The sequence below is a fragment of the Haliaeetus leucocephalus genome, unplaced genomic scaffold, assembly GCF_000737465.1.
Source record: "Haliaeetus leucocephalus isolate CR32 unplaced genomic scaffold, Haliaeetus_leucocephalus-4.0 Scaffold145, whole genome shotgun sequence".
NCBI classification, from domain to species: Eukaryota; Metazoa; Chordata; class Aves; order Accipitriformes; family Accipitridae; genus Haliaeetus; species Haliaeetus leucocephalus.
Window position 1 is genome coordinate 646,655 of NW_010972581.1, and position 14,177 is coordinate 660,831.

The 14,177-nt window shown below is 41.6% G+C and overlaps 1 protein-coding gene across 1 annotated transcript in view; it reads left to right on the plus strand.

The window, feature by feature from the left end:
• TECRL (trans-2,3-enoyl-CoA reductase-like) overlaps window positions 1–2,253 on the plus strand; it is a 65,232-nt gene extending 62,979 nt beyond the window's left edge. The window contains exon 12 of the mRNA XM_010561457.1: window positions 1,309–2,253. Within this exon, the coding sequence (XP_010559759.1) occupies window positions 1,309–1,436 (128 nt within the window). The 3' untranslated portion in view covers window positions 1,437–2,253. The remainder of the gene's footprint in view (window positions 1–1,308) is intronic.
• The last annotated feature ends 11,924 nt before the right edge of the window (window positions 2,254–14,177 follow it).

The following is a 14,177-nucleotide window of genomic DNA, read 5'->3' on the forward strand; positions in this document are numbered from 1 at the left end:
GAAAGCAGACATTGAAATTTAGGGGGAAAAAAAAAAGTCAGTATTCTTCATTTACAGTCAATCATTTTTGATATAGGAAAATTTCTTTGTATTGTAAACCTGGAATAATACTTCTAATAGGGAGAAGAAAACAGATGAACTTAGTATTTCAAAAGAGGAAAGACACATGTTCCTGGTAGCATTTCCCTGTTTGCTTATATCAGGCAACCAGCTTGTAACAGAAGCCTGCTTAGTAGCATTCACAACTCTTGCTCAGTACTTTCCTGCATCCTTAGAGACCTAAATACCCATACAATATGGTCCCTGGGACTGAGGTCTCCAAAATATTAACTTTTTAATTATTTTTCTATTCCAAAATAGAAACCTATAAAAGCTACTTGCAAAAAGTAGCCCCACATGGTTTACAAATGAAAAAGAAAGGAATTTCAAAAGCGGATTAACCTGCTTCATGCAAAAATCAAACTTTTCATTTTTTTACAAAAGATATAACATTTTTTGTGCATTAGGCTCTGGTATGGAAATGACCTGAAAGTTTGAGGGCATTGTAGGGCTGCGTTGAGGAGGGCAGGGAGCAGCAACATATGCAGCACACTCATCCTTGCTCTAACTGTCCCAAAGATAACTTGACCAGATGCCAAATGAATGTTTGTGATCCATTAGCTCATTTTAAGGAAGAAAGGACAATGAATTTGCAAAAAGCACCTGTAAAAGCATTCCCCATTCAGTGCCACTCAGCCCGAAGGGAGAGGTACCTGAGAGACCACTTACTGGCTCCTGACAACTGCAGCAGGGGCCTGGGCATCTATAGCTGTTAGGCTTTGTGAGACCTTGCTGCCAGGCAGCTATATCTATTTGTGCACCTATTGCCTACTTGCTCCAGGGCCAAGTTGTCGCTCCATGCAACAGGAAGTTCAGCCCAGCTCCCTGTTATGGTTGGGAGCCAGAGGTAAAAACAAAGAAGTGTTATAGGCCAAAAGCAAACCAGAAAAATATTTGAGAGAGGCCGTGGGTAATTCTGTGCTGAGACAGCACCATGCCCAAGGAGGCCTTGTGATTTATGGCAAAGTCATAGGTGATACAGGGCGCGTCCAAGAGATGTGAACATCATCTGTGTGAATTCTGATGTGGAGGATGAGCCTCAGGCTATGGTATATCAGCAACTGCAAGGCTGAGAGCAAGGGCAAAGTTAACTTGTCTCTGCCCACAGAAGAGACTACAGACTTTTCCATGAACCCTCTTGTATTCACAGAAACACACACTGAAAGAAAACACATGATCCTTTTTTCTTTTCCTCTTTTTCCTTGGTAGTTGGAATTTTTGCTTTCCTGATGGTCATCCAGATGTCTCTCTGGGCCCAAAAGAAACACAAGCTGTACCTGAAGAGATTTTATCCAGAGGTGCGGAGAAAAGCAGCTATGATTCCTATCATCTTCTAAGCTCTTCACAAGAGTTGGAGCCTATGTGTACAGTTCAAGAGCTAACTCAGAGCAAATGAGCCATTTCATTCAGTAACCAAAGTGGATCAGAGGAAGAACTATTGGATATCTTTTTCAGAAAATTAACAGTTCAAGATGAAGAGCTTTTAATTAAGTGAAAAAATGTAGCTCTTGAAGCCTTGGTTCCTACTAAAAGATATGATTTAATTAGATTTTCTGTAATGGAGCTAATTGGGAAGGGACAAGAAAATTGCTTATATTGAATGTTAGGCTAGATATTTAGCTGGTGTAAATGGGCACAGATGCTGTTAAAATTAACAAATACTGCTCATCTGCATGCATTCAGGTCTGGTGATTTTAAGGTTCAGTGTTAGATGTTGATGAGAGCCTTGGATTCTTTGCATCAGAAGATGTTTCACAGCCTTATTTTTATTAAACTGCACAGAAACAGCACGTTCTGCCTCAGCTCCTCTGAAGCATCACATCAAAGAATGACTGCTACACTGTTAACACAGTTTAGTCTAGCTTTGCAAGGTTTTTCTTTCTTTCTTTTTTTTTTAAATTGAATCTCATAGCAAATTATTCAATACAAATTGGCTTAAATTGATCACTGCAGAGAGGTCTGCCTTTCTTTTATTTTCAGGTAGGCAGATCAGCCCCATGATCCCAGGAGGGGACTGTTTGTGAGGTGTTTCCCATCTTGCTACTAATTTGCAGCATGACCTTGGGAACATCATTTAAGTCCACCCTCCTTTCTTACATTGAACAGTTCTGGAAATAGCAGAAGACTTTTCTGGACTAACAAGCATGTTAAGATTCCCTTGTTCAGTGCCCAGCTGCATTAAACACCATTCACCTTACTTGTATCAAGCACTGTGAAATCCTTGGGCACAAGGTGAACCAGAGTACAGCTCATTATCGAAAAGGATAGGGATCCTGCCAAATGCATTTCAGTCCCTATCTGAACTGCCTCAGCTGGACAGTGCTGAAAGGCTTCAGCTCCCCTTCACTTTGGTTACTATCTATTACTTTGCTTTCCAGGACATTATTTTTTAAGGGATTCTCTGGGCTTGTTATTTCAAGTCCTGAAAACACTTATTTGGCTCCATTTGCAAATCAGTGGTATACATGTCAGGCAGAAGCACAATTTTGGTTACAGAGAGCAAAAGAACCAGAACTGCTTCAGGAAGTATTAAGATATGGAGCGTTAGGGCATTAAGTCCAGTTTTCATTCTATTTCTGTTGCACATTTATCGGTGTCTTTTGGCTCCCTTAGGCTGGTGAAAAATCTTGCCTAAAGAACTTTAATCATTAGAGAAACACCGGAGTACACAAGCAAGGCAGGCAGTTTGTCTCCTAAAGGCGCTGTTATCTTTGCACCAGCTCAAGTCTTCTAACAAAGTTAATTTGCCCAGTAAATCGGGTTCATATCCCTCTTCTAATGTCTAACTTGCAACACTTATCCTATTAGCCACTGTAACTCAATTTCGTCTTGGTAATATAAATAAATCACTTTCTGTAGTTTTTTAACTTGTAACCTGTGAACACCTAGAATTTTTTATTCCTGTCAATGGAAAACTCGAGTCACAGTGAACATCCAGTCCTCTAACCCAGACTGCTATGAAGACCTATTTTTGAAAAATTATTTTCTGTACTCTTTAGTCACTTATACCTAGCAACAATATTTTTGAAACCCGTTTTTTTCCAGCCAGTGATAGATTCATGAGTCAAGACTGTTGACTGTTTTTTTTTTAATCCAGCTACTAGGATTGTTTTCATTTCATGTTTATTAAAAGTCTCATTTGAGCAATCTTCAAGTTTAAAATAGTTCATGTGGGAGGGTAACTTGCCAAAATGACTTCTTTACCTGTTAATCTCTTGATTACAATGGCTGCAGCTTTAAGTCTGTTCAAGTCTTGTTTCCAGAGTGATTCCAATTGCTATGAGCAGGGTTCCTATTCAAAAGTTAGCTTAGGCAAAGGAAGTACTTCGGGAATTGTTTACCTCCCTGCTTATTAGTTGGTCATTCAGCACATGGAGCGGGGGGGTGGGGAGAAGGGTTTTGTCTCCTGTAGTAAATGACTAAAGTTTTAAAGCAGGGGTAAGAGCAAACACTAGGTAAGAACAAATGAAGATATGTCACAGAAGGCTGGCTCAGATAAAAGTGACAGATATTTTGAGATTCACCAATGAGGTGTTGACCAGCTAAAATTGCTCTGAACAGTGTTAAATGGCTTCACAAATAGCAATAAATCCAAATTCCTGCACCTTCACAGATCTTTCTGTATTACTCTGTCCTGTCTGATTTCAGGGCAAGTTCCATGTGGCTAGAGCAGGTAAGTTAACTTCCTGGCATGGGCGACATATTTTGCTTTAAAACAAAAAGTATATACAAATGGTCAGTCTTTGTTTTGATAAGTGTTTTGAGGGCCTTGATTTTGGAAAAAAAAAAAGAAAACAAAAAGAAAAAACCTACAAAAAACCCCAAGCAAACAAAAAAACCCAGGCAAAAAGTAAGTATCACTATATAAAAAGTTGTGATAGACAGTGATTTTACCCACAAGTATAATGCACCTTTTGAATCAAAACAGTTGCCTCCACACAAACATTTTCATGGGAAAGTTTGTCATGACTGTGGTGATTACCTGGGGAAAAAAATGCCTTACTGAGCTCTAAATATACTGGTATTTCTTGTATTAGGGGCTGCTGAGGAAGTAAATGGTTAACTGTAAATTCCTTTGGCAATATTTTCTCTTAAGCATAGACCTAACTTTTTCAGAGCCATCAGTAGAAGGAAGGCAGGGGCAAGGCCACACTACTACCAGAATTTCATCATGTTTCAAGGTCAAAGGGAAGGAGTCAACCTGCAGTATGAGCCATCAGATGCAGCTCGGGTAGTTGCTCCCCACTTTGGCCACTCTTAATACGGAGCCGCTTCACAGGCATTGCTGAGGATGTCACCATTCCAGTGCACTGGACGCAGTGGTGTCCATGGAAAAGGGAAAATAATCAGGACAATATGAATTACATTTTGCAATCCCGCTTCTGCATGAGGGCCATGAAATCCACTACTTGCAAGAAAATCCAATTTGTCCCTTTGAGCGAAATCCCTTTCTGATGCCGTTCTCCTCAGTTTTTGCATCTGGAAAGATGACAGGCTGCAGGGCAGTGAATCCAGTCCCAGCGGTGCCCTGCCCTTGCCTTCGCTCCCAGGGCCAGCCCGAGCTGCCCTGTGGCTTCTGTCAGCCCCAAAGCTTTCCTAACAGCTCACAGAGACAAATTACGGCATTTGTCAGAAGAGGCAGGAGGCAGCAGCACCGTACAGCAGAAGAATCGAGTGGTTGAAGTTGGAGACGCATTCAGGTGAGATATGAGGAGCCGGTGCGGTCACTGGCACAGTTAGGCCCCCAGGTATAGGGGTGATTCCTGTTCAATGCTCCTCAGAAACTAAGCCGTCTGAGCCAGGGGACCACAAATAAGCAAGATACAGAGGCACTGGGCCTACTAGACAACAGTTTTGGCAGGGGCTGTGTAAAGATAAATCGGAAGTGCCAATGGGTCCTTCCTGGCCTGCCCACAAGGACTGTGCGAACGGCAGTGCTCGGCCTGTGGGCTCGACGCGTGTCTCAAAATAAATGCTTCCTGGCCCACCTGGAGAGACTGCTTAACATCCAGGTCCCTCCGTGTTCACCCTGCAGCTTGCAGCTGGGTTTCTGCTGTGATCTTTCAGGCGGGCGAGTCCCATCTTTCCCAAAGTATTCCCAAGACTTTCAAATTCAGAGGCCTAAAGCTAAGCCTTCATATGTGCAGCTCTGCAATTTTGTGGCCTGCTCTTGCCATGAAACGCCAGCCTGGAAAAGAGCAGGCACCAGCTCAGGCTTCCTGGTGGTGCTGGGAGGCGTTGTGATGGGGAACCAAAGTGGCAGATGCTCCTGTACACAACTTGGCAGCCTGTATTTGGAACCTCAGTTTGAAAAAGCCCTTAAACCCCAGCCATATGCTTGCCTTATAGGACAGTTACCGCATCTTTGCAGCTGACAGGACTGAAAATGATCTCAATGATTTCATCTTTCCATAGGGAAAGTAGAGCTTGAAAGGACACTGAAAGCAGAAGTGAATAAAGGCAGATGGTCATCCTTTTTTAAAGATGCTATTATCATCAAAATATCTTGTACTTTCCATTGTTTTGTATAAAGAAAGTGACTCTAAATTGGCTTTTATCACACTAGGAACTGAGATAAAGCAGCCTGATATCAAAGTAGTTCTCTGAAAGAGAGCCTGCAGTGATAGCTAAATACAATAAAATAAAAATCACTGAATGTGAAGACTTCTAAAGCACACTATAAGAGGAAGAAAGCTGTAGGAAAGCAAGAGACTATTTATCTATTTATAGTTTTAACAAGTGCTGCTGAACTAAAAATTAATTCAAACCGTAAAGAGTTTTCCAGCAAGCTAATATTTTCCACATGATGCTTTATTGGCTTCCCTTTTCCGTATTTTCCTAGGCACAAGTTTTGTGTTCAAGCAATATGCCCTGTCATTAACATTCATGAAAGCTTTTAGAGAAATGCACTGTATGCCTGTTCCAGTGTTCCACAGATAAACGTAAATGAAGTGTTGGGCTGTCACTGCACACAGATTAGTATCTACATGAATAATACTTTATTATGAAAAGCCTGGTTTATCACAGATGAGTGTATAAAGGCTGCTGTATAGCTACGATTAAAGGCAATTTTCACATCATACATGTTTAGCACCACAGAAGAATGTTTATTTTAATGGTCTCTGCATATCCTCAGCCATATGTGACTCAAACATACAACTCTCTCTGCAGGTATCGGAACCAAGAGCCGAGCTATCCTCGGCCTTTATCATGGTCCCAGTGTTTGCTTATTTATTTGTCTAGCACACCAGAGACTGGCTCTCATGTGGCTCTGCCCTGTGAGGATATCTGAGAAAACTTTCCCTTGCCCACCTTGTCTGACTGGACAAGCAGTTGTCCAGGTGAGGAGTGTCAGTCACTGTGTGACTGAAATAATGCACACTGAATTTCCTTGCATTATAATAGTCAATCTAAAACCCCTTTACCAAAGCAAAAGTCAAGTTAATGGGTCCTGAAATACGTGCGCTTAGATTAAAAAAACCCTACCACATATTAACACCTCCACAATACCCAGGCTTCTAACGTATACCTGCTTTTATCTAACTTCTAAAGCCTTTGAAGACTGAGGAACCAAGTAAGAGGAAATCATTGATAGTTAAAAGAAATATGATAAGAATATTCAATACTACTAATGAATTCCTTATTTCAAAAAGCAAACTTTACATCTTTTGTCAAAGAAATCTGATTGTTAGCCAGCTTCCTCCTAATACACAGTATTATTCCTGTGAAAAATAATATAGCTCTACCAGTGATCCCTTTTCTTCCGAGTACCCAGCCATACTCAATAAGGAAGACTTTTGTTTTAAAATTACATGTTTCACCATTTGGGGGCTCTTTTAAAGCACTGCAGGACAGGCTCCAAAGAAAACAGACCGCATCAAACTTTATTTTCCTCTTATTCATACTGAAAAGTTGATGAGTTTTCAGTTGACTGGGGAAGCACTGTGACACTAAGTTACAAACCAAACAAATATTTATAAAGGTGTCCCTCTCCTCAAGGCAAGAATAGAAAAAAAGGTACTTTTTTTCACTTCTACTAATAATATGAGGCCATTTCCCAGGTTCAAGGGCATCCTTGCAGAAGGATACATTGATTAGAGAGTTGGAAGGACCAGAATGTGGTCGCAGTGTGCTTTTAGGGATTAGCAGCTATGTCTTTTTGGAAAGAAATTTCACTCTTTCCGACAACTGAGCTTGACAGAAATGGATTAAAGATGACACATCTCCAATATTGTATCTAATGAAAAACAAAGTACCTATTCTTAAGCCAACAGGGAATATTTGTCACATATACAAACACTGTATTCTTCCACCATTCTGCTTTACATCATCTCTTTGCAGAAGGTGCTTTGCATTTGGACTTTCATTCTAACTCTTAATTACTTACCTATTAGAGCTTTGATATAGCCACTGATGTCACAGGAAAAACAGCTGTTGATTTCAAAACATTAAGGATGAGGAATCTGTTTGTACACTGTTAACGAATTTCAGCCCTGTTGCCCCACACATACGTGATTACTTTGCTGCCATTTATAGTTATCCTTCCAATAGCCATGTGAAGCACAATGCCATGTTCAGCGTCTTGCTAAACATCCCACCTTAATCCAGTTGCAGAACACAGAGCTAAATCTCGAAGCGGTGAATTGCAATACTCTGCAGTACCTGAGCCCTAACTTCAAAATGACTGTCCTTGCTTCCTTTGTTTCTAACCTCTGCATGGTTGAAGCTATTCAGGGACTTCTTTCTGCAAAAATATACGTATAATTCTTTCAGGTTTGCAACAGTATCTTACTATTAAGCCATAAATCTGTAACAATAGAAGCTGCAACACTCTCATGTACATGTTTGACATGTTTTCTTATTCAGAGGGCCCTAGCAGGTAAAAGGAAGATGGATATTTTGCTTATATGGATACAGAAACAAAGTGAACAGGGCTGCAGCAATCTGAGAGCTGGCGCCTACGCAGGGTCTCAGTGCCTTGGGCACCTATCCCAGGAGACAGCAGTGCAATAAAGATTTACTGCAATCTAATAAAGGCAATGCTGATCTTGATTATGGATCTGAAATTAAATAAACAGGTAATCTGTTTTGATCACATGCAAATATTTGCTGGAAGCTGTACCTCAGACATTTGTGCACTTGGTTTGGAAATACACATTTTAGAATAATTCTCACTCACACACTATAAGCATGACAGGCTTGCACAGATTAACGCAAGTTACACAGGGAATTACTGCATGCCTTGTTATTATATATAGCTACTTGTCTTCATTTTTTTCTCAGGGAAACTGAGTTCCTACCAGAGAAGTGGTGGCAAATTTTCCTGCCCTTACAAACTGCAATACCAAATCCTTAGGTCAGACACAAGGCTTTGACTAAGTGTGTCAAAGTGTGTGAGCTTCACAGAGAGAGTTCAGGAGTCATTCACAGATAGGAGATAACAGTCTCCACAGACTGCCCTGCTCCAGTGCTGATGAGCCTAAGTCCACAGTGGACCAAAGCCCATCTCAGCCACTGCTTCTCCCTCTCAGAGTTCCTTTGCCCATGGACCATGGCCTTGGCCAGCAGTTTCAGCGCACAAGTCCTCTTTGAACTGCTCGAGAGCTGAAGTGTCACAAGCTGGCCACAGCTGTGCTAGGAGATGTGCTGCAGGTGCAAGGCCAGGATGCTGAAGCCAGATGCAAGATGGGCTTAGCCATCTAAATAAGCAGTCCACCAAACAGCTTTTCATCCTTGAGCAAGATGTTTGCTTCTCATCCCTTAGGCAACTCTTGTGGTCCTTCCCAGCCCAAGCTTCATTAAGGCACACATCTGACTTGCTCTCAGTGGCAAAGGACTGTCCAGACCAACAGAAGCGAGCACAGGAGCCGTTGCCATCAAACACTTAGAAAAATGACTACTTTTATTTACTGTCAAACCATTTGTATAAAAGCACTAAATCTGGGCACGTGCAACAGGCAATATGGGGCAATCTTGCCTACTGCAGTTCTGGAGCTTTGGGACTGCAGATGCATATATCATCCAAAAGGAATATCTAAGCAAGCAAAAGGAAATACCTCATGTAATCACATTGTCGTGTTGTAATTATAGGCGAATAACGCATTATAAAACATGTTGACAAGATCCTCACTTCTCCGCAGCCCTTCAAGCAGTCACTTTTCAGATACCATTGAGCAAACAGAAATAAAATCAAATCCTTCAGCACCCACAAATGTATGGTTGACATACACAATCAATAGGCAGTTACAAAGAGAGAAAAACTGCAGGAGTTTTCTTATTGGAGTTAAGGAGTGGGGGGAGAAACTATGTTTCCCCCCCACATTCAGCAGAGAAAATAAAAATGATTCGTTGGTTACAGTGCAAGTAGATGAGCATCTCCAGCAGAAATTAAGGGCACAAACAAGGTCATGATACATAAAAATTTCAAGCAGCAGCAGACAGGACTGGCTAAACTGACTGCCATTTTAACTGCAATTGTCGATAAAACGGTCACATTAAGAGGCAAGCTGAAGGATGGTCAAAAGGTTAAGCCAGGCAAGCTGGTAGAGAAAACACAAAAAATGTCCTTTGCCACAAGAAATATCTGCAGATGGGACTTCTCCTGCTGCTGTCCTGATGGGGAGAAGGATTGAAAACTCAGGGCAAGTAGGGGTCCTGACGCCTTGATCTCAGGCAAGCCCTGTAAGACTTGCCAGTTAAAGCCAACAAAGGTTAGTGGCACCAAAAATCATGCCTGGTATTTCTATTACTTCTAGAGCTTCTAATGAATTTCCCTGCAATGTTTTCTCTCCGTCTCAATTTCCTTCATCCCCAGAGGATATACTACATGCCGTTATGTTGCAGCAAAATACTCTACAGCCCCAAGAAATGAAAGCCATCTGTTCTTTGAAAGTAAAGTGTCTCATCTAGGATTTTTTTGGTAATTTTTCTTCCCCTTTTTTCTAATTAATACAACTAATCTATCAGTTTGCTTGCATTTCACACAGAGCTGAAATACTAAGCATTTCAGCATAAGCTACAAGAGAAAAAGTTCAATCAATCCAAAATCACTGGGCTTCTTTCCTTCCAATTTTTGATTTACATAAAGTGTTGAATATTTATGTTTACACCAGGAATCAAAATGTACTACTTCCCAGTGGGGCCCCCCCTCTTCAAATCTCCTTTTTAGGAACGAGTTACAGGGCTTCTTTCCCTCAAACCAAGCATCACTTCATTGCTAATTACTGCAAATTACAAGTGGAAGGGACAGCATTCCCTTGTTTTCAGAGAAAGATCCAGCTGGGCTGAACACTGCAAACTGGAAAACATAGTGTTTGATTTCCCCAGCAGAGACGTCCTCTGACTGCTCTGTACATGGGAGTCTGACACAGCTTGAACTGCGAGTGAACCAAACCTGATGCTTCAGACCACTGAAAAGAAGTCAAAAGCAGCAGCAGGAAGATTCAGCATGCTGTCAAGGGGGAAACAAATGTAGCTGGAAAGCTCTGACCTTTTCTTTAACAAATGTAACATGGGGTAAGAGTATGAGGGGAAAAAGACTGTACCATAACTGAAACTTACTGTACACCCAAATTTTTGCTTTGAAAATGGACTACCCTTATACTTGAAATGGAAATGTAGACATGGGGCCAGTGTCCAGGTTGCTCCATCCATGGGATGGATGTGGGAGAGAAACGCGTGAGAAACAGGCTGCCTCTCTCCTCACCCCCAGCTGATGCAATGGAGTTTGCCACTAGCATGGGCTCACTGTCCAAGGGCCAGGAGGAAGCAGAGGGTCTGACGGAGCAGAGGGTCTCCGAGACCCACTGGCTCCCAGGGATAACTAGGTGGTGCATGGGTCACACATTTCCCCATGCTTTGCTTGGGGATCCAGCCCCAAGAGGCTTCTCATAGTGTCACCAGTCTGCACAGCTCCAGGGCAAGAAGGGCCAAAGTCACCGGAGACACCAAAGTGTCCCTTTACCAGGCTCTCAGCAAGTCTTACCACTCCGAGTGAGCTAATAGCCTTTGAAGCTCTGCCCTGTCCCTCACATTCCTCTGCCCTCGGTGGTGCCATTCCTCCAAAACAAAAGCTGCCCACAGTTGCAGATGGCCATTGTAATCTCCCTGAGCAACATAAATGAAATAGATGGATGCGAGCAGACTAATGATCTACTCTAGGATGCTTGGTTATGATGCATTGAAAAGAACAGCTGGTTGTCAGCAACATATTTACCAGGAATTTAAAAGACAACAACAGCCATATAATCCAGAGGATTTAATGACAGAGTGGAATGAATGCCGAATAAATGCTCCTTTTGATAAACTCACAAACATTTGGGGAATGCAACAGTGATTTATATTCTTCTGGGAGAAATAAACAAATTAAAGATTTCACGGCCTTGTGGAGACCAGATTTTGTAAATGTGAATTTCTGTGTACTTTCAGATTAACCTTTTCTCTCTTGGTATTAGAGGGAAGCAAACCACAGAATTTTCAACTTGCAAGAAGCTCCAGACTTCTGGTGTTCAGTTCATTTGTTATTCTGCCCTCCCTAAATCAAGTGAGAAAAATTTGTTGCACACTCAAAATGTGTTGTGGAACAGAATTTTGAACCTGGTCTATAGTGAAACCATGAAATGACCATAGAAAAATTTTACCTTTGAGGATGTCAAAAATGCTTGAGTAAAAAGTTTAGTTTTCATAGTGTCAAAATGTTTCCTTGCAACATGATAAAATCGCTGCAATTCACAGTGCAGAGTACAACAGCTGCATTTAAAAATTACTTATCATCCAAACTAATACAAATAGGCAGTACTATTGATGGGTAAAATGAAACTATTAAAAAAAAAAAAAGTGCTCTGTCTTAATTCAGCTGTTGGATATCTTCCTACAGAATTTTCAGATGTCAAAACAGAGCCTTTTCCAACAAAAGTCATCCTAGAAAATGGCTTTGGCCAGCTCCAAGGAATGTGCCGATAACTGAAGGTACAAAGCGCACGAGTGTCTGGCCCTACCTGCTCTTGAGCGTCAGACCTCTTGCATCTGTTCTCCCCAGTTCTTGTATTTCTGTACTGTTCAAAGACACAGCGACAGGCAGCACAACACAGCCTCTCCTGGCTGCCGCAGCAGCAATGCACAGACGCCTGTCAGTTCTCAGCTCATTAAACCCAAGCATGCAGAAGCTGCTCCTTCCGTGGGTGCCCTCCAGTAATGCAAACCATGAAGTTTGAGACTGGAAAGAAGCACCTGGGTAAATCAGCAGTTTAGGGAGTGAGTGATGTGTTGTGAATCATGGCCATCACATTCAGCATGCTCCAAGCCAGAGGTAAGAGATTTCTTTCTTACCCCACCCTGTGGGTGCTGGCAGGATTTGAAGCACACTCTATATGGATCCCCTGAGCAGATCAGGCTCTCGGGAGAATTTCTCCTCCTGCATGTGTGACTGGGGGGGACAGCACTGCCCAGACAGCTCTCAGCAGCCTGTTAGCGGGCAGGAAGCACTAGGTACATAACACAACAGATCAGACATTGTCAAAATGCTGGCAGGACTCTCAGACATGATCAATAGGTAGAGGTTCCTGCTATTTACTGGCAAAATCTTTTTTTTACTTCTTAGCATAAGAAGATGTTGCTGTCTTTTGCTGAAGTCCTCCCTGAAATGCAACTCATTTCATCCTGCCTCATCATCAGACACAAACCTTCAGCTGTAAACATGCAGCATTTTTACTCTGCTGTCACTGCTACCACTGCGCTGAAGATAGTTATTCTGTACCCTAACTGCTACCAGCATTGTTATTAATCTGCATTACATGAGTGTTCAGAGCTCTCTGGTTGCTATCCTGAGCCAAGACATAGGCACATACTTAACCCCAAGTAGCCTGCAAGCCCCACACAAATCAATAGGCCAAGACTTCTGCAGCCCTCAGTACCTGACATTTAACACTGAAAGCAGTATTAAAACTCTTCCCCTGCCCACGGTATTCAGCTATGTGAAAAGGCCATTTGTTTAGCATTGGCAAAAAGTTTATGAATTCAGCAGGGGAATAGTGTTTCAAGTTCACCAGGATGCCTGTTTCTCTTTCAGTTGGCTGCTGAAGGAAGAAATGATCCATATTTCCTACCACGTGCTCTGTTCCCCCTGACAGCTCACAGCCTCCTCCTGTTTCCCATACTTGGATCTGTTGTTGCTTATTAGTTGCTACATTAGTACCTGAAGCAAACATCAAGACATTGTTGTGCTAGATGCTGTAAGCAAAACTAAAAAGGAAAACAATCCCTGCTCCCATCTGAGCATGAGGGGAGGGAACAAATACAACAAGGTATGAGGGTGATAAGTCTTGAGTTATGGAGAATGATGTGGAAAGAAAAAATCCTTCTAGATTTTCATTACCAAACTCATTTGAGATAAACTGGAAGAACGATAATTTCTTGGAGGGGAAACGAACTTCGTACAGTTAAGTCTGTGCTGCCAAAAGCAAAAGATAAGAATGACCTTTGCTTCTAATGTATTTGTCTTTCCATATCCTTTCATAGACAGTGAACCCAGCCTATTAGCACCATTGGTCTAACACTAAAAGTCAATTTGATTTAACCATACTTGCTGGCACTGCAAACTGCCTGACTATCACTCAATTAGAAAACAGACATTAGCTCAGGTGTTGCCTAGAATCTAGCTGCTCCCTCACCTTTGTAATGTACCCGGAATTCTGCTTTAATTCAAAGTTCTGTAATCACCTGAGTTTAAATCAATCCAGGGTTGTCAAAAGCATATGGGATCAAATGAAAATGAGAAATTTAAAATACAAATAACCATTGAAGGTAGATTTTAACTGCTAACGCTGTATCATTACGGCAAAGTTGATGTCATTTACAGCAACATTAAAGCAAGTGTTATTAAGAGAAAATGAGGCATTTGTCAATGAGTGTTTTTAGTGTCATTGAAGGTCTCAGAATTAACACATTTGCAATATTTTGACTAAGACAAACTAATTCAAAGGCTCTTTCTAGCACATTAGCATCTCGTTAGACTTTGAGGATGTTTCAGATTTTCCTTCCTTAAGTAAAGGAAGAAATTAAATTCCAGTAAGAATAGTATA